Genomic DNA, 27269 nt, shown 5'->3' on the forward strand with positions numbered 1-27269 from the left:
ATCTGACTGAAAATTGTTTATTTCTATCGAAATATATAAACAAAAATGTCACATTATTTCATTTTTTTGTATAAATATTGATATAAAATATTGATATATAATAAATAATATAATAATATATAATATATATAAATAAACATATACTAAATAATAATTATGAGATATTAAGAAATGTTGATATATTTATTTGATTTTATGATGATCTTTTGCTAAAATAGTTAAATATCAACATGATCTTTTCTTTTTGATATCTTATGATATTTATCTGTGATATTTATTTTGTTTATATATTTATTACATATATAATGAATGTATTATCAATTTTTTAAATATGTATATTTTGTATATTCAATATTAATACAAAATTATTGAAATATAAATTACTTTACAGTGAAAGCAGCATGTTCCTATCAAAACGTAGACTTATTTTGAAAACATGTGGCACAACTACTCCTCTTCAATGTTTGGAGCCTCTTTTGGAACTCATAAAAGAATATACTGGCTTTGAAGAAGTAGAGGTATAAAACTTTTTCTATATTTTTTATTATTAATATATCAAAATATTTAAAATGTTTGTTAAGGAATAATTATTTATGATTTATTATTATTATTTATTTAATATTTTAATATTGAATAAATATATTTAATGTAAATAATTAATTATATAAAATTTAAAATGTAAATGAAATATCTAAAAGACAATTATGAAAATCTTTTTTTTAGAAATCATATATTAAAAATTATTATATTTATCAATTATAATATTAATAATAAACATCTATTATATATTAAAATATGAATCTTTTGATAATATAATATTCTTTATAATAATTATTATTTATTGCAAATAAATTAAACTTAAAAATACTTAGCTATATAACTTGACCTACTACATGGATAAGTATCTATATATAGGAAACCTCTAATATACAGGATACATCTCTACCTCTTGGTTTATTGATCTTTCCTACTCATGATATAGTATATGAAAATATATTTATTCAAATTATCTTTAATTTAATATTTCTTGTCTTGTAATATTTCTGAATATATATTTTAATATTTTATTTTATTATTTTAATTAATATATTTTATTTCATTATTATGTAATAATTAAATTATTAATTGCTTTCTCAATTAAATTTAAGAAAAAATTAAAATACAAAAAATTATAATTGTTTCAGAATGTATTTTATTCGCGAAAAAATTACAAGAAACCAGAATTGCAAATATCTCCGCATCAAGCATTTGAAGAAGAAGTTGGCTTACTCGATACATTTTTTCCAGGTAATAATTTTTATATATTTATATATTTAAATTTCTAAATAATATTTGAAATAAATATTATAATAATATTATATAATGAATATTTTAGGAAAGAAAAACTTAAAAAAAAATTTAATTTGCTATGTTTTTTTTTAGGTGGGGAAGCCTATTGTTTAGGTTCTGTAGATTCAGATTGTTGGTATTTATATACTTTGAATAAAGAGAAATCTGTTGATGAACCTTCAGAACCAGATCAAACCCTAGAAATCTTAATGACTCATTTAGATCCAGAAATAATGGCTCTTTTCACTAGAGATGTATGTTCATCTGCAGATGAAGCAACTCAAAAATCAGGAATTGACAAACTTATTCCAAATATGATTATTGATGATTTTTTATTCGAACCTTGTGGATATTCAATGAATGGAGTATCTAAAAAGGTAAGTATTTTTCATAGAAAATAATCTTATATATAAAATAAATATAGAAATAAATATTTAGTAAATAAATATTATTTTTACAGGGAAATTATATGACTATTCACATCACACCAGAACCAGAGTTTTCATATGTCTCATTTGAGAGTAACATTCCAGAAGCATCATATGAGGAAATAATACGACGTGTATTGAACACTTTTAAACCAAAAAAATTTGTTGTAACTGTCTTTGCTAACAAAGAATCGATAGCTGCTAGTTGTCCGCGTGATTTAGAACAAACTGATTTTCTAAAATGTTCTGGTGATTGGTTACGTACAGATGTACAATATTGTCGTTTCAAGAATTATGATTTGACTTGTGCATTTTATTCAAGATTCCCAAGCTGAGGGTTCATGGACGCTTCATTCGGACCTAATGAATCAGGGACAAATGAAGCGCTTATTAATAATTCTACTTTTTCGCAAACTTCTTTTTCTTTTTTTAATTCTATAAATGAAAAAAACAAATTTAATCAATCTATAAAACATATATTAAAACCTACAAATATTTACAAAAAACATAATCTTGTATCTACTCAATATATAAAACATAATAATGAAACAAATCTTAATGAATGCACTGCTACACAAAATTCTATAATTACCCGAGGAAAGAATGTTACAACACCCACAATTCCACTAATTACATCCACGCCACAATCCATTAATCCTGATGTGTCTATAGAAGATAAATATTTAAATAGAAAAAGTAACGATTGTCATTCTCTGCAGAATTACATGGATATTAATAGAGGTACTAATTCTTATTCTATACGATCAGTATCATCACCACAGTTAACAATTAAACCCCTTACACGATCTAAAGTTTATAGGAAAACATCTTTAAAATCAATGAATTTATCAAATTCTATGTTAGATCATAATATATCTAATCATCGTAAAAGTAATTTTTTGACGAGTTCGGAAAATCGTATAATTAATATTTCTAATTGTTCTATAGCTTCCACAGATAAAAAAGTACATTTTTCTTGTATTTCGGAATTGACTCAAGAAAATAATTCGACTGATACAAAAAATAAGTGGAATATGGGAGAAGTACATATTACTTGTAATCCACTTTCAACACCATATCCATATTCCACACCCCATCATAATATTATAAGTGAAACTGTAACAGAATCGCTAGATGATGAACCAAAAAGTCGAAGTTGCGGAAATTTTTTGCCAATTTTATCATTGATTCCACAAACAGTAATCAGCTTTCAATATTTAAGCCCGAAAATGAAATTTTCATGGTGGAGAAACAAAATCTCGTGAAGGTACGCTTAAGTAGACCATTTAGCGCAATTGTTGCTAATGGTCTTATAGCACAATTAAATGCTATTTGGTCAAGCTCTATGAAAACCTCTTACCTCGTAGTTAGTTTCCAATCTTCATCAATTAGAGGTATCCTATCATCGCTATACTTAAATGTCAGCCTATACCTCTTTATTATTATAAATAAAATCATATTGAAAGAATGCATGCAAATAGATTTTAAAAGCATAAATAGTTCTTTCATTCTATGGAAACGTTTTGCACAATGTACAACAACTTTGAATTCTTTCAAAACAATATTGTACATTACGTTTCTATTGGATCCTCTAGTCCATGAAGTTTTTCCTACTTTATTAATTTATAGGTAGAATAAAACATAAAATATCCTTGTTCCATGTGAAAATTCTCTTATAAGGTCTAGTTAATCAATATTTCTTGTAGGAATTCATTTTAGAAAAATCGAAATAGATCATACTACAATATTACAGGATTTAATTTCAAATGAGATATGTTAGAAATATTAAAATTCTCTTAAATTTATTTTTATTATAAATCATTTTTTCAGATAAAAGAATATCTATTTTAAAAAAATTATTTTTTAATTAAAAAATAATTATTTATTTAAATATATTTTTCCTATTTATATTTATAAATATAAATATGAAACAAATAACTTTTTTCTTATTTTGATGTATTATTTCTAAAAAAATTTATTGATTCATACAATTATCTATAGAAGACTTATTAAACTTTTTAATGGCGTAATTCATCAGAGTATGATTAAAATATTCCACATGTGAATAACTACTATATGTGATATTATTAAAAATATGAAAAATAATACACCAGTTGGTGTTGTACAATGTTGGAAATTTAGATTAGATCTTTGTAAACCTGATATAGATTTCCTTACTAAATTAATAATCATTCTATGAAATGGAAAGAGCATTGAACTAGTTAAATTACTATTAATTAATTAAATCATTCCTATATGCGTGTGTGTAAAATATGTGTGAGCGATGTATGTATATATGACAAATATTTCTTCTAAAATTTTTATTTTTCTGTGAGAAATATTTATATCAACATATATAACCATATTTCTAAAAAATTGATTAAAATTTAACTTTTGTTAAATTTAATTTTTTGAATATTCAAGTTTTTATAAAAAGAATTTATATTTTGTTATTTTTTTCCTTTGCTTGATTTTCAATATTTCCTGTATAAAATCAGTTGTAAAAGTTATATTCGATTATACTATTTATTTTATTTGTCAACAAATAAATAGGTTTTATAAGTATCTATATTCTGTTAAATTTTATTTTATAATATTTCCAAAAAATATTAATATAATTTTAAAATTAACAATAATGCATAATTTTATAGTTATTCAAATATATATAGTAAAATATAAAAATATTTCAGTTTTCAAAGAGAGAGAGAGAGAGAGAGACAATAAGAATTATCTAAAAAGTATTATCTAAAAATTTTGTTTCACATTATAAGATGTTTTAATTTTATAAATATACTAATAGTAATAACATCCTTTAAAAACAAATATAATAATCTTTAATCATGAATGAGAATATAAAATTTATACTATATTTATTTCTTATTTTATGAATGTTATACACATATATGTGTATATCTATATGATATTTCATTTAAATTATATATAATTTGTAAAAAATTTATTTTGTTTAAAAATAATGAAGAATCTGCACTTTTTACAATACTAATCATCTAATAATATAAGTAAATAAATAATGTGGTAGGTAATATATACTAGTTCTATTATATGCTTTCTAAAATGTATTATCTTTTGCTATAGATTATTGTTGCATGTAAGATAACTTAATTTCTGTATTATGCTCATAAAATAAAGATTATATTTAGTCAATTAATGATGTATAGAATTTATTTATTTTATTTAATGTTATATTTCTTATCTCTTATTATAATATCTAATTTAGTTATTATAAATTTTAATTAGAAATATAATATTAGTAATAATCATTATTTTAAAAAATAAGATCTGTATCTGTATTTGATAATAAGTAAAATAATTTATAAATTTATTAAATTATATTACCAGTATTGGGATATTCTTGTTTATTAAAATAAATTCCATTAAATATTCCACTGAATTTTGAATGCAATTTATGCATATTTTTGTATGTTAATTCTTCATGAAGCTTTTGTACTTCATAAGTTTCTATATCAAATTTATTTTGAATTTTGCTTAATGCTAATAATGAAAAATAGATATGTACATCAGTACTAATTAATATAACAGATTAAATAAATGAAAATTAAATTTTAATTTTCTTCATATTATAACTTTTAAATTTTAAATTTCTTTACCTTTTTTCAAATCCATATCATTCATTTCTATATTATTGATTTTAAATAACTCATGTCTAAAATTGTCTGTTATTTTTTTTCGAATATAATCAGCTTCTATTTCTTGTTTAGTTCGTGGTACTCTGAATCTGATGCAACAACAAAATCCAATCAATATACTAAGTAGAATAGAAAGAATTATGCCAGCAAGTTGCCAAATTCGAAACCCTGCTACTTTATCTTCCAACCATTTTTCAACTTCACTTCCAACATAATTTCCATCAGATGAATAAGGTGACAAAGATGAAAATAAAGTTGATGCAATTGTTGATTCATTTACTATCTTCATAATTTAACTGGAAAATTTGAATAAATATTTAGAAATAAATTTTCTAAAAGGAAATGTCATTATTAAATCATTGTTATAATTATTTAACTTCATTTTTTGTTTCATAATATTAATAATATAATTCATAAATATTTTACATGTATAATTAAAAAATTAAATTTTAATTATATCAAAAAATTAATAGAAAATAATATAAAATTTTTTCAGAATTATTAATAAAATATTTTGTTTAAAAATTTATATTGATATATATATACATTTTAACTCTAATAAATTGTTGTAATAATTTATAATACTTACATATTAAAAAAAATATAATGAAATATATGTATCAACATTGAAAATTTCAAATTTTTTTCATTTAATTATAAAAATAATTAATACAATGAACTTTAAACAGAATGTGTATTTTGTAGAAAAACGCGCATAACTGAAATTCTATGAGGCACATACTGTAGCTTTTATGTCAATGTTAAATAAAGAGGTGTGGTTACTAATGAACATCCCTATTTGGCACACCCTAGTTTTTATCTTAATCTTATTTTCCAATCCCTATATCCATTTGTTAATTATATATATTAATATTAATTTTCACAATAACTCAATATTTTCAATTAGTACAAACAAAGGTTTGATAATTATATCACTTATAATGTAGAATTAATACTTTTATTATATTACAATTAATATGTTAATAAGAGAGACAATTAAATGTAGCTAATAAAAATAATTTATCAAAAAAGACATCTATGTTATTAAAAATACAAATGATACATCAATATATTATTTTATAAAATCCACGCGTTTCTTGTTATTTTAAACATTTTCGTTGTACGTGGAATTTAAAAAAAAAATCATTTTCGTGAATTTATAAAGATAAAAAATTTAAAGAAATAGAAATGTGATTATGTATCTTTGATTTTAAAGATAGAATTAATTACATTTTATCAAATAAAAACAAAAGATAATTTTTAATTTTATTCACAAACAGACTATTCCCTGATTTTTTTGAAAACTTTATGCATTTTGATAATATTATTTAAAAAATTTTGATATAAAATGACTTTTCAATCATATATTGCTATGTATACATTTCAAGTGTATTTAGCAATATAGAATTTTTATAAAGAACATTATATTGTTCATAGATAATGATGAATGTTAAGACTCAAAAATTGATAGTTTTTAAGTCATGTGATGAATTAGAATTTTTTGTTATAAACAATAACAAATTTTCTTGCCAGAAGATCAAAAAATTTCTAATAAATCTATAAGATAAATGTGAAATCATTTATCTTTTATTAAAACAATATAAGGAATATAATTTTATGTTTACACTCATTCCTTCCTAATGAATGTTCGACCCCTGTAAAATATAATATTTTCAAATTTAATATCTTAATGTTATTGAAAAACAAATATTTTTGAAAGAACTTACGTGATAGTTTTTTTTTCAGTGTTTTTTGATTGAGATCTTGCTCTATTTAATATTTTTAAAAAATCTGTTGTTTTTGTACGCATTCTTGAGTGAATATAAACTTTACTATATTTAATATGATAATGTAAATAATTTCTAAACATATGTATTAAGTCAATGGTATTATCACGAGCTTCTCTATTTGTATGTCTTGGAAATAATACTATAAAAAAAAAACATAAAGAAAAAATTAATATGTAAAATTTATAAATTTTAATAATTTTTATAATTTGATTTTGTATTTTTTATATTTTTTTTTATAATTTTAACATAATTAAATTACCAAATATAAATATAAATATTTACCAAATGTAATATATCCAATGCAATCTCCAACAGCTGCTTCAGAATCTTGTAATTCTAATGGTGGTTCTCGATGGTTAAATAAAACTTGTGGAGCTGTATGACTTGCACGTCTGCCCTCTTTCAATTCTTGTAAAAATAACTTTCCAATAACCATATCATCTTCATCTTTAAATATTGTGCTAAATACCACTGTTACCCTATCACTTTTGGCTTCAACATACCTTTATATAAAATATATATAAATTAAAGATATTACTTATTTTTATTATTTTTATTTTATATATTTTAAAATAAAAGTAATATATATTCTTACATTGTTTCTTCATCTCTATATTGAATAACTGCCCTTTTTTGCAATTGTGTACCTGGTGAATCATAATATTCTTCTTGAAAATCAAAATATTTTTCAAAAACACTAGCAAAACAATGCCTTTTTAAAAGTGCAATTTTTTTAACTAATGATTCCCAATCTTCAGGCAAATTTTCCAAATCTATTAATACAGAGACATTATAACCTAATAAAAAAAATACCAAAATCTTATTAAATAATGTTTGAATAACATAATTAATAATTATTATTAATTTATTATTATATTTCTTAAATATAATTATATTGTTTACCATTTTCAGGAGCTATAAGATAAGGTCCATATTCACGTATAAGTAACTCATCAGCCCCATGTTCTTGCAATTGTTTATAAAATTTAAGTAAAATACTTATCTGTAACAAAATTAAGCAAATTATTTAAAAGAAAAAATATAAATAAAAAAATACCAAATGAAGTTTTATTATGAATTATTATTATTATAAATTTAAGTTTGATTAAGCAATAAAATACATAAATAACATTAATTAATTATATATTACTATTTTAATATATAATATATAAATTTTATACATTATTATGCTAAAAAATACACATAATAAAATCTTTTAGAACTTACTCTAATTTTTGACTTATCACCACTTAAATTAGAAATATGAAATAAAACTCCATCAAAATCTGCTATAACAACATCTGTAGATTCTGGTTTATGACTATAAAAAAAGATATATTTTAATTATATTACATACATTAAATATATAGAATACAAAATCATTAATTGATAATGAAAATTAATTTAAACATTATAAACATATTAATATAAAATTATTTTATTTTCATTATTTTTTTTCATAAATTTTTAATATTAATTATATATTTTTTATATTAAGATAATGTTAAATAAATATTAAAATAGATGATTAAATGCTGGAAAAACTATATTTTACATAAATATTTTTCGATATAATGTAAATAGATCTAAATTTTTAATCATTTTTTTTAATTTATACATACAATACATACATAAATATTAAATATCCTATTAAAATAAACGTCATTGATATTTGAAATGGACACCGCCCTAATTTGTAATCTTTAACTTTATCTTAAAAACGTAAAAAATATCTTGTTCTTAAAAAAGGAACATTTTACTTACCCCGACAGAGCATTTTTTATTTTGTTACTTAACGTTTCTTCTAGTATCCTATTGTGTATCTCTAACAAAATCATTATTATATCTTATATTAATTAATTTTAATATTATAACACAGTAATTAATTATCTATTGAGAAATTCAATCATATACACGATTCTGACTAATTTCTAATCTTTTCTCTTGAACCAAGTGATTGTAGGTTTAACATAGCCAGATCACCTAACTATATGTATGTTGTACCACTACCAATAGCAATTGATTTATTGGACAATATACATTTTATTATATTCTATTTAATATGCAAAAATTTTCATTTATTTATTTATTTCATAGATATATATAATATACAAACATTTTTATTAATTGAATTCAGAAAATAATCAATTATTTTACTAATCTAGTTATAATTACGTACTTAAGTCAGTTTACAATACAAAAAAATATTAAAGGTTCACTATATATTGTATCAATGTTTATACATTATAAGAAAAATTAAAATAGATTTGAAATATTTATTAATATTTAGTAATAATATTTACTAATAATGTTTTCTTAATTTTAAAAATAAAAAAATCTTAATTTTAAAAATAATATCATAAACATAATTTTATTTCATTATTTTATTTAATTATAATTCGAATTAATAAAATAAAATTCTTACAATATATTCATATTATATATATTCATATATTCATCTCTAAGATAATTCTTTAATTTTTTCGTTATTAATAAATTTTATATTTCTTGAATTTTAAATAAATAATCTTTATGAACTTCTTAAATAAATTTTTAAATTTAAATTTAAAATTTAATTAAATAACAATAATTAAATAATTTAAAAAAATAATATAACAAAAAAAAATGATTTATATATTTTTAATTAGTCTAAAGATATGTATTCTTTTATTTTAATATTTAAATATTATTTAATAATTAATATAAATAACATTAAAAAAGAAGATTTATTATATACATATACAAAATGTGATTAAATATCTTTTACAATATATATATTAAAATATTAGAATTTCATAATATTTAATTAAAAAATGCGCCAAAAATTTCAAAACAATACACATTCACAATTAACAATGTATATATTCTTCGAATCAAATATCGAAAGTTTATAAAATCATGACATATGTTGCAATTTATTGGTAGACAAAATATTAAAATCCAAATTAATTTATATCGTTATAAATATATATTGATGTTTATTTATTATAATTATATTTATGTTTATTTATTATAATTTTTATTATATTGATTTAATATTTCTAAAAATTATGGAGTAATAAATAATTAAAAGATTTATAAATGATTTTGAGATTAATTTCATCAACAATAGCTGAAATCGCATTACCTATCGCGTAATTTGATTTATTTACATCCGATAATTAGATTCAATGAACTGCGCTAATACATAAATTCATTATAATATCGACCATAATGTTATTAAAAGTATGAGATCATCATAAGATGGTATTCTATAATGTACTTGGTGCTAAATATAAATTGTAATAAATTAAAAAATATAGATATAGAAAACAATGAACAATTTGATAACTAATTTATTGATGAAATATCAATTATTGATAACTATAATTAATCACTTTCTAACATGATTATTACTATAATATAGAAAAATGCAATACTTTATTTTTGAAATTCTATAATAGAATTATAATATATATATATCTAATAAAATAAAATAAGAAAAATTAGATTCACACACTTAGTTATTATGCTTGAAAAAGTCAGACATTATTTTACATTTATATTAAAGTTAATTTGTTTTATAGTTTAAGTTTATTAAATTATTATTATTCAATTTATTGTTAAATTAAAATAATGTTTAAATATTAATTTATTGTATTTTTATTTTTATATCATAATTTCTATTATCGCGATCAAAATACTTCAACATTCTACGACTTGAACCCAAAATCTTTAACAAATATCTAATAGAACAATGTATATATGTATATATTTATATATGTAAATATTTGTTTGTTTATTAATTAAAAATTACAAATGAATTTATATATTAAAAATATGAGATTCATTTATTTAAATATAAACTATATATTTTTGAATTGATATTTTTCTTATTAAATTATTAAATTTTCTTATTAAATATTTATGATATATATGACCTTTATGAATTCATTTTTCATTATTGATATTATATTTTATATTAAATTTTTGAACACATTATTATAAAAAATTAATAAGAAATACTGTTAATTCGATTATAATTTATATTTAAATAAATTTTTTTTTTAATTTAAGTAAATTATTCTATTTTAATTATATATTCTATTGTTTTCATTATTTTAAATAATATTCTATTTTTCTAAATTTTAATTAATTACGTAATCAATATATAATATAAATTATTCATATATGTTGGTATTATTGAACTTTTGAAATATTTCTTAATAGTTAATTAATTTATTTTCATTTTAAATTTTATTTTCATTACTTATCTATTCTATAGCGAAGAACTTTTAATAATATGATAATAATAAAAATATATTGAAAACAAGATAAATACTATACATAACATAATTCTATAACAATACATTATATTTTCATTCAAATATTTATTTATAAATGAGGTGACATGACATGCGCCATGGAAAATAGGACATAGCAATGGCTTAAAGAAGAAGAAAAGATCGTGCACATAACTATTACTTCAATTATTTCGATGCTCAATACGTTTTTCTATATTTTTTGTATGTCCAAAAACCGTTTTCCGTTTGAACATAATATTTGCAATTGTTCGAGATATGTACAAATTATATACATTCAAATGTTGTGTTTAAAATTACAATTCAAATGTCACCAAAGCAACAAAGAACTCGACATTCTCGATTCAAGGTAATTTTGATTTATATATATGAAAAAATACTTAAATACATATAAAAAATTTTTTCAAAATTATATGAAAAATTATATAATAATTGTAAAAATAAATATAAAATTTGTTGTTTATTAAATAATATAAATAATTAATTTAGATCAAAAATAATAAATATAATGATTTTGAAAAATAATAAATATGATGATTTTTTTATGAAAATATAAATATTATTTAAAATAATGTTTATATATAATTCATAATTTTTTTATAGAATTATATATTAATAATATTTTACATTTTGAAAAAAATATCATAAATATTTATGTTACAATATTGAATATAATAATTTACTAATATGTCTTAAATATTTTTATATTATATCAAATGAAATAAATATTCCTTATAATTTTAAGGTGATAACTCCATTTCGATCATTAGTTCTTTGTGGTGAAAGTAGACAAGAAATGGAAGATTGGTTGAATGCATTAAGAACAGTAACAAAGAATTGCCCTCAGACAGATTCTGGAATTGCAGAAATGCTTAGTGGTAATCATCAATGGTATGCAACAAGTCATGCAAGACCAACATATTGTAATGTTTGTAAAGATGCTCTTTATGGTAAATATAAATATTTTATTATATATTTTTATATATTTTAATTATATATTTTATTTATTATAATAATTTATGTACTTATTAAAATAAGTTTAAATAAGTTTAATTTTTTAATTTTTACAACATAAAATTATATTTTAATAAGAATATATTATATTATAAAATAATTTAATTTTACAATAGATAATAAATAATTTTTGTTATAATATATATTTTTATAATACTAAATTTAATTAATAAAAAATGAATATAATATAAAAAATAATAATGAATATAATATAAGTAATATAAAAGATAATAAAAAATTATTATGTGTATAAATCTTAAATTATTATATGTATAAATTCATATAAATATTATTTTATTTTAATGTAATAAAATTATAAAAAATATTAATAATTATAAGTATTATAAGTAATAATACATATAATATATATATTATATTTATATATTATAGGTGTTACTTCTCATGGTTTAAGTTGTGAAATATGTAAATATAAAGTTCATAAACGATGTAGTATAAAAGCAATAAATAATTGCAAATGGACCACTTTGGCATCTATTGGCAAAGATATTATTGAGGATAAAGATGGGGTATATGTAAAAAGATTATAAATTTATTACTATAATTCTGTTAATTCTTTTTCTGAGTTTTAATTGTTAAAATAAAATGAAATTTCTAATTGTTATGATAAGTGATATTTTATTGTAGTTCTTATTTTTTATTAAAAATAAATTATAATTATTATAATATATTTTATGAACTATTTTTATACAGAATATTACTATGCCTCATCAATGGATGGAAGGCAATTTACCAGTATCCTCAAAATGTTCTGTATGTGATAAAACTTGTGGCTCTGTACTCAGGTATAATATTATATTACAAATATATGCATAATTTAAATTTAAAATTTTTATTTTCTTATTATAATTATATAGGCTTCAAGATTGGAGATGTTTATGGTGTAGAGCTACAGTACACACAGCTTGTAGACCTGCCATGAGTGTTAAATGTCCATTAGGACCAGTTAAATTGAGTGTAGTTCCTCCTACAGCATTGCATAGTATAGGTGACATTATTTATAACATCCAATATTTTATTAATTATATTTTTTTATAGTATAATTGTTCATACATATTTAATGAATTTTTTTAAAGTTTATATTTTCTATTTTTTATAACTATAATTTTTTATATTTATAGAATCCATAACTATTATAGAAAATTTTCTATTTTTTTTAAAAAAAATCTTAGTATATATATTATTTTTACAATACAATAATTTTCAAAATTTTATAAAGAATGTAATAATTATTTTATAGGTAGTGATGAAGCTTGGGAAGCTATAAGACCTACTGGATGCAGTCCACTTTTAGTATTTGTAAATAGTAAATCTGGTGACAATCAAGGTATTAAATTTCTTAGAAGATTTAAACAATTATTAAATCCAGCACAAGTATTTGATCTTATAAAAGGAGGACCAGGACCAGGGTAAAATATTTTATAAATTTCTTTATAATTTTAAATTATTTGAAAGTATAACTTATATAACTTTATATATAACTTTATAGGTTAAGATTATTTCGTCATTTTGATCCATTTCGTATTTTGGTATGCAGTGGGGATGGATCTGTTGGTTGGGTTCTTTCTGAAATTGATCGTCTAGGAATGCATGTAAGTAAATTAAATAAATAAATTAAATAATTTTTTTGCTTGATAAATTCTTGCTAATTGCATGAGATTATATTATGTAGTATACATTTACAGCTCTTGGCTATCAAATTATATACATATATATATTCACTTTAAACATATTTATGCTATGCAAAAGCTCTATTGTTCTATATTAATATGCATGAAATATTTAAATTATAATTATTTATATATTTAGAAATCATAAAATTACTTTGAACAATGATTTGAGCTAAAAATAATACAGAAGTTTATCTTTTTATTATTAGCATGTTTGTATTTTATATTATTGTTTTATATTATTATTTTGAATGTTATATTATCTTATTGTCCAGTCGAAATCATCAATCAAAACAATTTTGCTATTATAATAAAAATTAAGATTACAATAAAAAAAAGTTATAAGCCTATCTTTTCTTTTTAATTATTTCTTTTCAATTTTGATTACTTATTTTCTTTAAAAAATTTAAAAATTATACGGTTTTTTATTTTTATTTTTATTTATTTTCTTATTATTTTTTTTTAAATTTATATTTTTATGCATACATTTTAAATAATAAAAATTTATATTTTTATTATTGTATTTTTAAATTGAAAATATAATATGAAAAATATTATAAAAAAATGATCATATAATTTAAACTCAAATTTTATAAAAGTTAAAGAAATATTTAAAATATTTATATTATATTAATATTTATATTAAAATATTTAAAATTAATTATTTTTTAAACTTATTAATTAATATTAGAATAAATTAAGAGAGTATAATTTTATAAATATTATAAAAAGGTTAAGTATATAATAAAGAAAAGCTTTCATATTTTAAATAGCATGGTGTGTCTTTTTTATAATTTTATTTCAGATGATACTGGTGTTTGTGCATTAGGATTCTTTGTATACATGAAGCTTCATTAACTTTATTTGTAGATGGTAAGTGTATGTTAAGCATGTAATTTTTGAAAATTTTTAATGTCTTATTTATATATATTACAAATATTTAAAAATCATATTATTATTTATATTTTTAATTTAGAATTTCATATTATAATTCATTTTAATTTTCTATTGTTTGAAAATTAATTAGTTTTAAATTTATAATTTAAATCAATATACAATTATAATTGTATATTTTTGATTTAAATAATTATTAATTTTAAAATTTTATTATAAAATTCCTAACTTTATGTTTTATATATTTTATTAAAGAATGTTTGTAAGATATAAAGTTTAAAAAATATATAAATTTGTATAGGAAAATAATTATTTTATTTAAAAAGATACACTTGTATTACAATTGTTATGTATTGTTGCTAATTATAATATCTAATAAATATTGCAATGTTCAATAAAATTATAATATATATAAACAATATTAACAATATATATAATATATTGTTAATATGTAATATTAATAATATACTAATAATAAACATTACATATATAATATATGTAAATTATATTAACAATATATATATAAAAAAATTTTAAAATAAAGCGAAAAGCATATTAATTATATTATAATATAAAAGATTTTTGAATAAAATTTTTTTCAAATAAATATTACATATGAATAGTATGATTACACAATTAATACAATAAACAAATGAATTTTGTTTATGAATATTGTTATATTGAACAACATAATATAAATTTAATAATAAAAATCATTTTACAAATATTAATTAATAAATAATACACTAAGTATTAATTAAAGAAATTTAAATTTCTTTTGCATTTATTTGATTTCTGCATATTGAAAAATTATTAATTTAATATGAAAATATGGATTTATCGATTTTAAATTATCAATATATTGTTAATAATAAAATGTTTCTGATATCTATATAAAATATTTAGAAAATTTTTTCATTTAAATGTTTTTTTATTTAAATATTAAATATATAAATAAATAATATATAAATAAATAATGTTCACTTTAAAAAAGAAATAATACTTAATAGAAAGTAAAATTTGAAGTTATATATTAGAAACATATTGATATATTAATAGAATTCTTAATATTTATCATCCTTAAATATTTAATTATTTATAATTTATAATTTGAAAAATCAAATTCAATTAATCAATTATATATTATTGTACAAATTTATACTGCATTTAAAAAATTCACATACAATATAACACGTGTATAATTGTAATGTAATAAAATGTAAAATTCATTTGTTTAATTGTTTACGTATATATACGTGATTTACATTCAATTTACATATTCGTGTTTATTCTAATCTTGTAGCCTTACTCTTTCAAAAAAAGGATAAAATTTCCATAAATTTATCTTTTATGTTTCACTTATCTTATTATATTATTCAGTGTAATTAAGAGACTGGAGCAGTATTGGAACCAGTGGAATATGGATTAAAGTACAAAACAATACTCCCTATGATTATAACAATGGAATTAATTCCTCTGGATTTGGATTTGTAGTGGAATGCTGCACCAAACGATTCAAAAGGTGTGTGATTGAATTGTATAGTGTTCCATATAATTATAGATTGCAATCATAGTGGTAATATAAAGTATAATTGCAAATGATAGCATTGAAAATAAATTTCATAAATATTAGTAGTATAAAAAATATAGAAATTTTAAGATTTTAAATCAATTTTAACAAAATTATATTAGATTTTTAGGTTTTAATTTTACTTATAAAGAATACTTTATTAAATATTCAAAGATAAAAATCAAATCAATACATAATAATTTATTCTTTTTTTTAACAATTTTTAATATTATATAGTTAACAAAATTTTGTATATTTGTCTTGGAATAAATATTGTTAATTATAAGTTTAATAGTATATAGATTTATATGTATTAAATTAATAGTTTTAGATTATAACTATTTAGATGCTTTAATAATATTAGTTAATATTTAATCTATTTCATTATTAATTTATAATGCATAAATAAATTGTATTTTTTTTATAATATCAATTTTTAATAGATATGAAAAATATTATCTTAGTTTTTTTATAATTTTTTTTTTTTCATTGAAAAATATAACTTAAATATAACTATTTTGATAATCATTTAAGTATTTTTATTCTATTTCCTTAAAAAAAAATTTTTTTATGCTAAAGAATAATTTCTAGATCATTTATTATATCTTATGTAATTATACTAATTACCACATACAAAATTTATACTATGGAACTAATAAAAATTTAATGATATCAATTCTAGAATGTGGCATTTGTAAAATTAATATTTATTAATTTTAACTTATTAATTATTTATTAATTGGATCTATGTGCGCAATGGTTTATTTAATATTATATTATATATAATCTAGATCAAAGATGATCAACTGATGATTTGCAAGCTACATGGCTTTTTTTATCCGTTTTTCTTTGTTATTATGATGTCTCTATTATTTTGAAAATTTAGATTTGAAAATTAAACTATATTGTGACTTGAGCAAATTTTACATAAAATAAAAATTACAATTTATAATAAACAAAATTATAATTTATTTTAATTCATCAGTTTTATCAGTTTTATTTTAAATATGATATATAAAATGATTATAAAAATATATGATTATAAAAATTAATTTTATTTTTCATCAAATTGAAAAGTTATTTAATTATTTTATCATTTAATGAAATAATTAAATAATTTTTTATTTTTATTAAAACTTTCAAATGAAGTAAAAAATAATATAGATTTTTATATTAATTTTAATTTTAAATATATTATATATTTTTGTATATATTTAAATAAATGTGTATGAGCATGAAGTGTTAGATGAGAGAATGAATAGATTGGTTGTATAATTTATAGTAAAGTTGGTCAAACCTGATCTAGGTAATCTAGAAAGTAAGAATATGTAAAGTAATTTTAATTAAAATGTGTTTTTTAGTGAAATTTTTTATTATTATAATATCTTGATTATTATCTTTTCTTATTATAACATTTTAATTTACAATAGAAATATTATTTTCTATTTTGGTAAAATATATTTTTAATATAATATTCCATAATTATAGTTTAGTTACATATTTATTTATATTATATATAATTAATTATATATAATTATTGTGAGATATTTTTTTATAAATAAAATTTTAAACATATATATTTCTTAAAATGATTTCATTGATTTTAATAATTATTTAATTTCATTTATGAAAATTATTAAATATAATTAAATTTTCTATTTTTGCTTTTTTATAATGATAACATATATAATAAAATATATTATAATTATTTCTATATTTTTTTTAAGTTAAAAAATTAAAATTAAAAAAAAATCTTCATTCCTGATTTTATATCATTTAATTATGTATTTTAAATAAAGTATAAAGATTTAATTAAGAAAAAATTTTATAAAAAAAAAGAAGAAAAACTAAATGATAATTTAATACATATGTTAAATATTAATTAGTAATAATTATAACTATTATTGAAGGATAACAACTATTATTACATAAAAAATATTAATATTTTATAATTAAAAATAATATCTTTATTATAATTTTTATTGTAATTCCATGTGCAATAAAAGCTTTTTAGGAATTTTGAAATTTTTATTTTGTATATAATAAATAATTTAAGAGGAATAGAATTCTATTTGCACAGTAGATTAATAAATATTTTATAATATTTTATGTTTAAAATTTTTATTTTTATTGTAAGAAATAATATTTTTTTTGAATGTTTAATTATTGCTTTGCTTATTTGCAATGTATGCTATATAATAGATAAAAATATAACAATTTAATCCATATTTCTATGTATTTCATTATATCAATATAAAAATAATGGATTGTAAATAATTAATATAATAACATATAATTTATATAGATTTTTTAAATGTGCATGTAATTTTTTAAACTTTAATAAAATAATTTTTTTTGCACAAAAATTTAAAATAGAAGCAGTGTCAAGTTGGAGTTCTACCATTGGGAACAGGAAATGATTTGGCACGTGTTTTGGGTTGGGGATCTTCTTGTGATGATGATGCTCATTTACCTCAATTATTGGAAAAATATGAAAAAGCAGGCACAAAAATGCTTGATCGCTGGAGTATTATGACTTTTGAACGTAGTATATCTTTGCCATGTCCCAAAAGTGTTTTAAATCATCCTGATACTGTACAAAAATCAAATATTGCTAGTCAATATGAAGAGAATATTCTTACCCATATAACGAATGTTTTGGAATCAGATCAAGAAAATATAATTTTATCTAGTATTAGGTGTGTATCTTCTATAAAGTGTATATAAATGTAAATTATGATATAAATTAAATTAATAATAATTTTTAAACGTAAACTTTCTATATTTACAATTTATTATTTAAATTAATTTTATCCAGTTTATTTAATCTTAAATAAAGTTATTTAATTAATATTTTTATTATATATTATATTTTTATTATATTTTTATTATACATTATATATTATTATAAAAAATATAATCTCTATTTATTAAAATGTGATGTAAAAGAAAAACAAAATCAAAAAAAAAAAATTATATTAATAAAATACTTATTTGCAGAATTTTATGTGATACAGTAAAAGATTTTGTAGCATATATAATGGAAAATATAAATTCAGAGGACCAACAAGTGGAAGAAAAATGTAAAATACTTCAGCAAAAACTTAATTTGTTCTTAACAATATTATGCAAAGAAGAAGAATATCTATCAACTGAACATGTAGATGATGTTGATAATATTAATTTAAATACTGAAATTTCTGTTTCACCTGATAATTATGAAAAAGGAGTACTAGAAAAGCCAGAGAAAGATATAACAAATTTAAAAAAAGTGCAAAAAAGAAAACAACTTGCAGATAAAGAAATTGTCATCTCAAGGTATATTAAATATTTATTTATTTAAAAAAAATATAAATAAAACATTTATTATAACTTGTAATTAATAAAATTATTATAAATTATATTATATTATATTATAAAATTATTATAAACATTTAATAAAATTTTAGAGCAAACAGTTTAAAGAGAACTGTAAGAAAATTTGTAGAATATGCTCAATTGGTTATAGATGATCAAATTAATATCAATTCAAAACATGATACTAAAATAGTAAATACAAATAGTTCATTAGATGATAGTACAATAATAAATTCAATATTGAGTAAGTATAATTATATAAAATTTTTTAATAAATTCCTAATGTATTTTATTTTTTCATTATAAATATTTTTAATAATAAAAAAATAATATATCTTAGGCAAAAAAAAACAACTAGATATTCCTGGTTTAAAAGTAGATCATGTTGAAAGTTTATCTGTAGAAACACTAATAGAGTCTGTAAAAAGTACAGATTCAATATGTAGTCCAACTCCTAATGTAGCATCTTTAAGTCCTATACCAGATCTTAGAAGAGATTCTCAACCTGAAGAGATATTAACATTACCTGCTCCTGACGGTTTTGCTGATAGTAGACGAAATAGTGAAAATTTACCACAAGGGTAAATATTGTAATTTTTGTATTATATAGAAAATATTAATAAAAATTAAATTCAATTTTTATTTATTATTTATTTTTTGAATACACATGAAAATATTTATTATAGATATTCAAATATAATATATGAAGTTATATCTTATAAAAATAAATTCTAAAGTTATTATTTTTTTTTTATATAAAAATTATTCTAAGAAAAAAATTAAATTTTACAAATTGAAAGATTTTTAATTATAAAAATAATAATATAATATACAAGAATAATAATAGCAAACATAGAAATAATATTTAGTGATAATTAGTATTTATTGGATTTTCTTTTAGTTCATTTAACTTTCATACCTCTATGATTCCTTGTATGGATAATGAACAAGAAACGGAAATACTTGAATCTAATGACCAACAAATATCTGATTCCAATAATATAGAAATTTCTTCAGAATTTCAAATTAGTGTTACAAGAACCACTTTTGATACAAGTTCACCTTCAGAAGATGGAACTACACAAGACATTTCATCTGATATAGATTCAATCCAATCACCAGAACATGAACAAAAATCAGAAAATAAAGTTAAAATGGAAGCACTTAGAGGTAAATTGTAATAATAATATCATTGATATAAATATTTATAATTTTTGTTACAAATATTTAAACTTCACTTTATTCAATATTTATATTAAAATACTATTCAATTAATATCTTAAAAATTATTTGTTTAAATTATTTGTTATTATTTTAAAATTTGTTTATGATATAATATTTTTTTATATTTCACACTATTTTTAATATAATTATCATAAAAATTTTTATTATAACAATCTTGCTTAATAATTCATAGTATATAAATAAATAAAATCGTTTTGATTAATGATAAAATGTTATAGTTATAATTGATAATTATAATGAATATTTAAATGTATATATGTATATTTATATGTATATTTTCATATTATATTTTATACTTTATTTATATATATATTATTTCAGCATATATAGGTACTGATACATTTGATTCCGAAATTAGACATATTGATTCTCCTGATAATTCAGAAATGATCACTAGTGAATTACAAAATTCTGAAAGCTTAATAGGACAAGATTTAACTAGTATTATAAATGGAGAAGAATATGATTCTGTAAGAGAATATTTAGAAAATGAATTAGAAAATACTGATATTACAAATGAAATTGCTAAACGATCATTTAAGAAACCAACAAAATATTCTACTGTTATAGAAATGGAGGTAACAATTAATACTAATAATATAATATATTTATTAATATTTTATAATTAAGTTTATTTTTATGAAAGAATTTGTTGTTTTAATATATACATCAATATAAATATTATTAAAATTTATTCAATTTTTATTAGAATAAATTTAAATATAAAATGGGATCAACAGAACAAAATGTAAACAAAGCAAATAAATTTAAAGAGCAAGATGGTAAGGCATCTGATTTATTACGCCCTGTATGTTGCTTTACTGTATCTTCGGATACTACTCCAACAAATGAAAAACGTAATAGCTTTCCACCCACAATAAGTGTTATAATTAATCCTCCCAGTCCATCAATGTCAATTGAAAGTCAACATGATTCAGATGCAGAATATAAAATGAATCCTTATTTAAGACGACATACTGACGAAAGTATGGAAAGATGTAAGTTAATGTTTAAATTTTTATATTTAAATTCATATAATTTTGTAGTAATGATTATATATAGTAATGATTAATAATAATGATTATAGATAATAGATGATAAATAATAGATGAATGCATAATTTTTAATTTAAAACATGTTTGTTTTTTTTATTATATTATTATTTATTATTTATTATTTATTCTTTGATATATCAAAACAAAAATAGTTTTTATCATAACATGCAAAAAAATTTAATTATTATTTATTAAATTCAAATAATAAAAAATATGTACATTACATTAAAAAAGAAATGAAAAGATGTATGAGTTTCTTAAAAGTTAGGCTTCTTAAAAGTTTTATTCTAAATTTCTTGTACCTATGATTGATATTTTATATGATTGAAATTCATTTTATTTAATATTAATAAAAAGCAAAATAATATTTATATAATTTAAAAAAAAAAAATTGTAAAATTTCATATTATTCATTTTATATATTTATATTTGCACTCTATATACATATATTTAAAATTTTTTAATAAATATTATTGATAATTTTTTTTAATAAATATAAACTTTTTTTTTAATAAATATTCTTTTAAAAAATTCATAATATTACTTAAAGCTTTTTTTATAAGTTATTTGTTCAATATGTTCAATATATGAAAACTTGTAAAATTTTATTGTCTAATATAATTACTTTTTGATTTTATGAATGGTTAGTAAGTGTGGAACTACCTGAATTGGGTTTTTCTCCTCAAGCAACTCGTCGAATTAGTAGTGGAAGTTTGTTAAAAGCATCAGAAGTTGTTTCTTTAGCTGCTACAGCTGCAAGATTTGGTGGTTCTAATGCAAGTTTACGTCATGAAAGAGCCAAATCTGTTGATAAAACAGAAGATGTTAAGAAACTTCCAATTATCAATCCATTAGTTCAGTTACCTATGTGGCCAAGTAAGTAAATGTTTTAATATTTATATAATTAAATTATTCTAAAATAGAATAATATAAAAATATAAGATCCATTCTACATTGAATCAATCATATTTTAACTTGAATATCAAATATTTTTTTAAATTGAAATATAATGTATAACTATAAATTAGGAAAATTTTTAATATTGTATTTATATATATATTTTTATCATAGTTAATTTCAACTTAAAAACAAAAATTGCTTTAAATAGCATTAAACAACATAAAAGAATATTCTTTCATAAATTTTTCTATGATTAAAACCAATAAAAATATTATTAATATTTTTATTAAAAAAATTATATATATGTAATATGTATATATAATTTATTTATTATTTTTTTGTAAGAATAATTGTAATAATTATATATTTTTTATGATATAACAATTTATATTTTATATCTTTATAGATGTTAGTGGAGGAACTGGACTTATTAGTCAAGCATTACTTGCAAATGCAGATGCACTTTGTGCTGCAGTATCACCATTGATGGATCCTGATGAAACATTAATGTAAGTTATATACTAAAGAATACAATAAAATAAAATATTAATTACAAATAATATTGATAAATGATTAAAATAATTTTTTTTTAATTTTTATAGGGAAGGTTATTTTGAACGTTGTGTTATGAATAATTATTTTGGAATCGGCATAGATGCAAAAATTAGTCTTGATTTCCATCATAAAAGAGAAGAACATCCTGAAAAATGTCGATCGCGAGCAAAAAATTATATGTGGTATGGTGTATTAGGATCCAAACAATGGTTACAAAAAACATATAAAAATCTTGAACAAAGAGTACAATTGGAATGTGATGGCCAACGAATACCATTACCTTCCTTACAAGGAATTGTTGTATTGAACATTCCAAGGTAAAAACATAAAAATAAAATATAATAAAAACATAATAAAATATTTTCATTAATGTTTCATATTTATAAAAATATATTTTCCAGTTTTATGGGTGGTACAAATTTTTGGGGAGGCACAAAAGAAGGAGATTTATTTTTAGCACCTTCATTTGATGATCGTATATTAGAAGTTGTAGCTGTATTTGGTTCTGTTCAAATGGCTGCATCACGACTAATTAATTTACAACATCATAGAATTGCACAATGTCAAACAGTTCAAATTAATATTTTGGGTGATGAAGGAGTACCTATACAAGTTGATGGCGAAGCTTGGATTCAACCTCCTGGTATTATACGTATTATACACAAAAATCGTATGCAAATGCTTTATAGAAATAGGGTAAATATTATTAATTTAAAATTAATAATTTAAATTAATTTAAATTAATAATGAAATTATTAATTTAAAATAATGACAATATGCGTCAATAAATATAATCTAAAACATAATTTGTTTTTTTTTTTATAATATAGGCACTTGAAACATCTTTAAAAACATGGGAAGAGAAACAACGCAGTACACTCAATGCAATATCCCAATCAATATCAACTTTAAGCACTACACAATTACAATCACAATCTAAACTTCTTCAAGTACATAATAAGCCAACACATTTAAATGAGGAAGAAATGTATATTCTATTGGGATTTATTGAAGTGGTTACAACTTTAGTTAAATGGGTTAAACTTCTCATTATATCACATCCAAGTTTAGAACCAGATTTATATCAAGTTGCAGCACGAACAGCACAGGCACTTGAACAAGTTCATCCAGATGGAAAAATTTTGCAAGGAGTTAGTAATTTCTTATTTTATATTTATAATTTACTTATAATTATTTTTAAATATAAATAATATAAATAAATATTTTTTAAAATATTATATTTTTTTATTATTATTAAATTGTAAAATATATTCTTTAAATAAATTAATTAAAGAATTATTATTTACATTTATTATTTATATTTATTATTTATATTTAATATTTAAATATATTATTTATAATATATTTAATTTTTTATAATATATTATATATAATTATTAATATTACTTATTATTTATTATTACGTATTTTTTAAAGAAATATATTTTTAATAATTTAATTTCCATTCAACAGATTAATTTAAGACCAGTAGTAACAGAATTGGTGTCAAGTGCAAGACAACTTTATGAAGACTCATGTGAATTACTCAGAGATAAAGCACATAATTTAGTAAGTAATAAATTAATATTCCTTTCACTGTTGTATTTTCGCATATCGTTTGAGATTAAAATAAACTATAAAATATAATAAATAATAAGATAAACTATACAATATAGAATTTTGTTTATTATTTATTTATTTTATTATTTTTTATTTATTATCATTAGACGGATTATAAGATCAAAGTGATGAAGAATAGGCAAAAGAATTTCTATATTACTAAATTTAATTTGTACACTACAATCGACAATCAAATAATCAACAGTGAAAGGGTTAATTCTTTTTTATATGTCAATAAAATTTTTAATAACTTTCTAAATAAAATTTATAATACAGAAATTACGAGAAGACTTAGAAAATAAACTTTCATTTTCTTTGGCCAGTATGGAACAAGAATTAAAAAAATGTACATTTGATGAAGGAGGTACAAGATTAGTATATTTACAAAACTTACCATCAGATGAACAGGTATAAAAAATTTTTAATTTAATAACATATTTTTTAAATCTTTAAAAAGATAATTATATAATATATAATTTATAATTACATATAATTTATATAATTAGAACATACTTATATAATAATATATAATGTAATTATGTAATATATTTATGTAATTGTTTATATGTAGGGAGATAAAAAAAATCGTCATAGAGGTTTGTTCTGGTTGAAATTTCGACGTTCAGGAATTAATTCTGGAACAAATCTTGCTCGAGATCAAGTTACTACATGGGGCGTACAAGAAGTATGTTGCTGGTTGGAAAATCTACAGTTGGGTGAATATACTGAAAAATTTATTTCTCACGATATAAGAGGTAGGGAGTTATTATCATTAGCTCGTAGAGATCTCAAAGAACTTGGTATTATTAAAGTAGGACATGTTAAACGAATCTTACAAGCTATCAATGATCTAAATAATTAAATACATGACATTTATTTAAATATTTAATATTTAAAACAATACAATTCATTAAAAGTATTAATTAATTAAAGTAGTTAGTAATTAAAAATATAAAATATACAATCAAACAAAAATAAAATAAAATGTTATGCCACTTAATAATTATCTGGATGCTATTAACATAAATTTAAAAATATATATAGATACAAATATATATTATTTGAAAAATAGAAAAAAGATTATACAATTAAAAATTATGTATAACAATAAGATAGAATATAAAATATAAAAATATAACATGAATATTCTAATAAAAAGGGGCACTTAGTGTGACACAGCAATGTTATATAAAAATTATTTTCTACACTGCTGTATTTAATAAAATAATATTACTTGTGCCAAACTGTTGAACTGATTCTATGTCAAAAGACAAATAATTATACAAGAACTTTAAGAAATTTTTAATTTTTTAAAAATATTAATAATAATATGTTATAGACATGTCTAATAAAATAATTCATATTATATATTATTAGATATGAGCATAACATTAACAATGCATTTATTAAACAAAGATTTAAATATTAAATTAAATTAAAAATTATAATTTAATTAAGAATTAAGAATTATATTTATTCTTTTTTATATTATACAAAAATTAAAGACTTGAACAATACTATATTAATATAAATTATTATATATAAGTTTAAAAATATGTATTATATTATTATATTTATTATAGTTAACTTATATTTAGAATTTCAGAATATCATATTAAATTTATTTATAACAGTATTAATGTATTTAAAAACTACATTCTAAATTTAAATTTGAAATAAGTCAATTATGTTATTTACATAAATATATTCAATTTACAATTATTTTATTTTGATTTTTCTGTGCAAAAATAAAATGTGTATGTATATGTATAAATATTAAAGAAAAACTACAGTATATTTATTAGAAAATAATATTTGAAATTTATAACTTTTTAATAAAATTAATAATTTAAAA

General features: G+C 18.8%; 4 protein-coding genes across 11 annotated transcripts; 2 read left to right on the forward strand and 2 right to left on the reverse strand.

Annotated features, from left to right (window-relative positions):
• The first annotated feature begins 353 nt into the window (after positions 1-353).
• Positions 354-2867, forward strand: LOC102676804 (S-adenosylmethionine decarboxylase proenzyme). The gene is made up of 5 exons (XM_031514813.1): positions 354-518; positions 1185-1287; positions 1423-1706; positions 1790-2498; positions 2706-2867. Exons 1-4 carry the CDS (start codon positions 402-404, stop codon positions 2090-2092), a joined length of 807 nt encoding a protein of 268 aa, XP_031370673.1. The 5' UTR covers positions 354-401; the 3' UTR covers positions 2093-2498; positions 2706-2867.
• Positions 2868-3105: 238 nt separating this feature from the next.
• LOC102676989 (transmembrane inner ear expressed protein) lies at positions 3106-6146 on the reverse strand. Of its 2 annotated transcripts, XM_031514814.1 has the most exons (3): positions 6015-6146; positions 5387-5721; positions 3106-5270 (listed from the first exon to the last, which is right to left on the reverse strand). In XM_031514814.1, the coding sequence occupies exons 2-3, from the start codon at positions 5712-5714 to the stop codon at positions 5101-5103; spliced, it is 498 nt and encodes a 165-aa protein (XP_031370674.1). In that variant the 5' UTR covers positions 5715-5721; positions 6015-6146; the 3' UTR covers positions 3106-5100. The 2 variants fall into 2 exon arrangements, with proteins under 2 accessions (XP_031370674.1, XP_006625052.1); XM_006624989.2 differs by lacking the exon at positions 6015-6146 and having other exon boundaries at positions 5387-5819.
• On the reverse strand, positions 6052-9336 carry LOC102677139 (probable actin-related protein 2/3 complex subunit 2). The gene is made up of 7 exons (XM_006624990.2): positions 8980-9336; positions 8443-8536; positions 8119-8218; positions 7811-8012; positions 7498-7718; positions 7153-7354; positions 6052-7080 (listed from the first exon to the last, which is right to left on the reverse strand). The coding sequence occupies exons 1-7, from the start codon at positions 9051-9053 to the stop codon at positions 7053-7055; spliced, it is 921 nt and encodes a 306-aa protein (XP_006625053.1). The 5' UTR covers positions 9054-9336; the 3' UTR covers positions 6052-7052.
• Positions 9337-11549: 2213 nt separating this feature from the next.
• On the forward strand, positions 11550-26660 carry LOC102677281 (diacylglycerol kinase eta). 7 transcript variants are annotated; one of them, XM_031514815.1, is made up of 23 exons: positions 11550-11865; positions 12262-12466; positions 12921-13057; positions 13242-13333; positions 13406-13536; positions 13789-13957; positions 14038-14140; positions 15089-15091; positions 19059-19381; positions 19683-20000; positions 20132-20283; positions 20380-20620; positions 20941-21209; positions 21606-21862; positions 21994-22282; positions 22988-23215; positions 23646-23748; positions 23842-24111; positions 24196-24490; positions 24625-24945; positions 25268-25363; positions 25691-25822; positions 25986-26660. In XM_031514815.1, exons 1-23 carry the CDS (start codon positions 11824-11826, stop codon positions 26274-26276), a joined length of 4467 nt encoding a protein of 1488 aa, XP_031370675.1. In that variant the 5' UTR covers positions 11550-11823; the 3' UTR covers positions 26277-26660. The 7 variants fall into 7 exon arrangements, with proteins under 7 accessions (XP_031370675.1, XP_006625055.1, XP_006625054.1 ...); XM_006624992.2 differs by lacking the exon at positions 15089-15091 and having other exon boundaries at positions 19062-19381; XM_006624991.2 differs by lacking the exon at positions 15089-15091 and having other exon boundaries at positions 11551-11865.
• The last annotated feature ends 609 nt before the right edge of the window (positions 26661-27269 follow it).

The sequence above is a fragment of the Apis dorsata genome, unplaced genomic scaffold (assembly GCF_000469605.1).
Source record: "Apis dorsata unplaced genomic scaffold, Apis dorsata 1.3 scaffold_1198, whole genome shotgun sequence".
NCBI lineage: Eukaryota > Metazoa > Arthropoda > Insecta > Hymenoptera > Apidae > Apis > Apis dorsata.

Bases quoted from the DNA above. Each gene is read 5' to 3' on its own strand.
- LOC102677139 (XM_006624990.2), bottom strand. From the start codon at position 9,053: ATGATTTTGTTAGAGATACACAATAGGATACTAGAAGAAACGTTAAGT. The intron at 8,219-8,442 runs GTAAGTTCTAAA...ATTTTGTTACAG, and splicing joins GTGATAAGTCAAAAATTAGA to ATAAGTATTTTACTTAAATT. The intron at 8,013-8,118 runs GTAAACAATATA...TTTTTTTATTAG, and splicing joins TCTTATAGCTCCTGAAAATG to GTTATAATGTCTCTGTATTA.
- LOC102677281 (XM_031514815.1), top strand. From the start codon at position 11,824: ATGTCACCAAAGCAACAAAGAACTCGACATTCTCGATTCAAG. The intron at 13,537-13,788 runs GTGACATTATTT...ATTATTTTATAG, and splicing joins TACAGCATTGCATAGTATAG to GTAGTGATGAAGCTTGGGAA. The intron at 20,621-20,940 runs GTAAATATTGTA...ATTTTCTTTTAG, and splicing joins AGTGAAAATTTACCACAAGG to TTCATTTAACTTTCATACCT.
- LOC102676804 (XM_031514813.1), top strand. From the start codon at position 402: ATGTTCCTATCAAAACGTAGACTTATTTTGAAAACATGTGGCACAACT. The intron at 519-1,184 runs GTATAAAACTTT...TAATTGTTTCAG, and splicing joins CTGGCTTTGAAGAAGTAGAG to AATGTATTTTATTCGCGAAA. The intron at 1,288-1,422 runs GTAATAATTTTT...GTTTTTTTTTAG, and splicing joins ACTCGATACATTTTTTCCAG to GTGGGGAAGCCTATTGTTTA.
- LOC102676989 (XM_031514814.1), bottom strand. From the start codon at position 5,714: ATGAAGATAGTAAATGAATCAACAATTGCATCAACTTTATTTTCATCT. The intron at 5,271-5,386 runs GTAAAGAAATTT...TTTCATTATTAG, and splicing joins TGATATGGATTTGAAAAAAG to CATTAAGCAAAATTCAAAAT.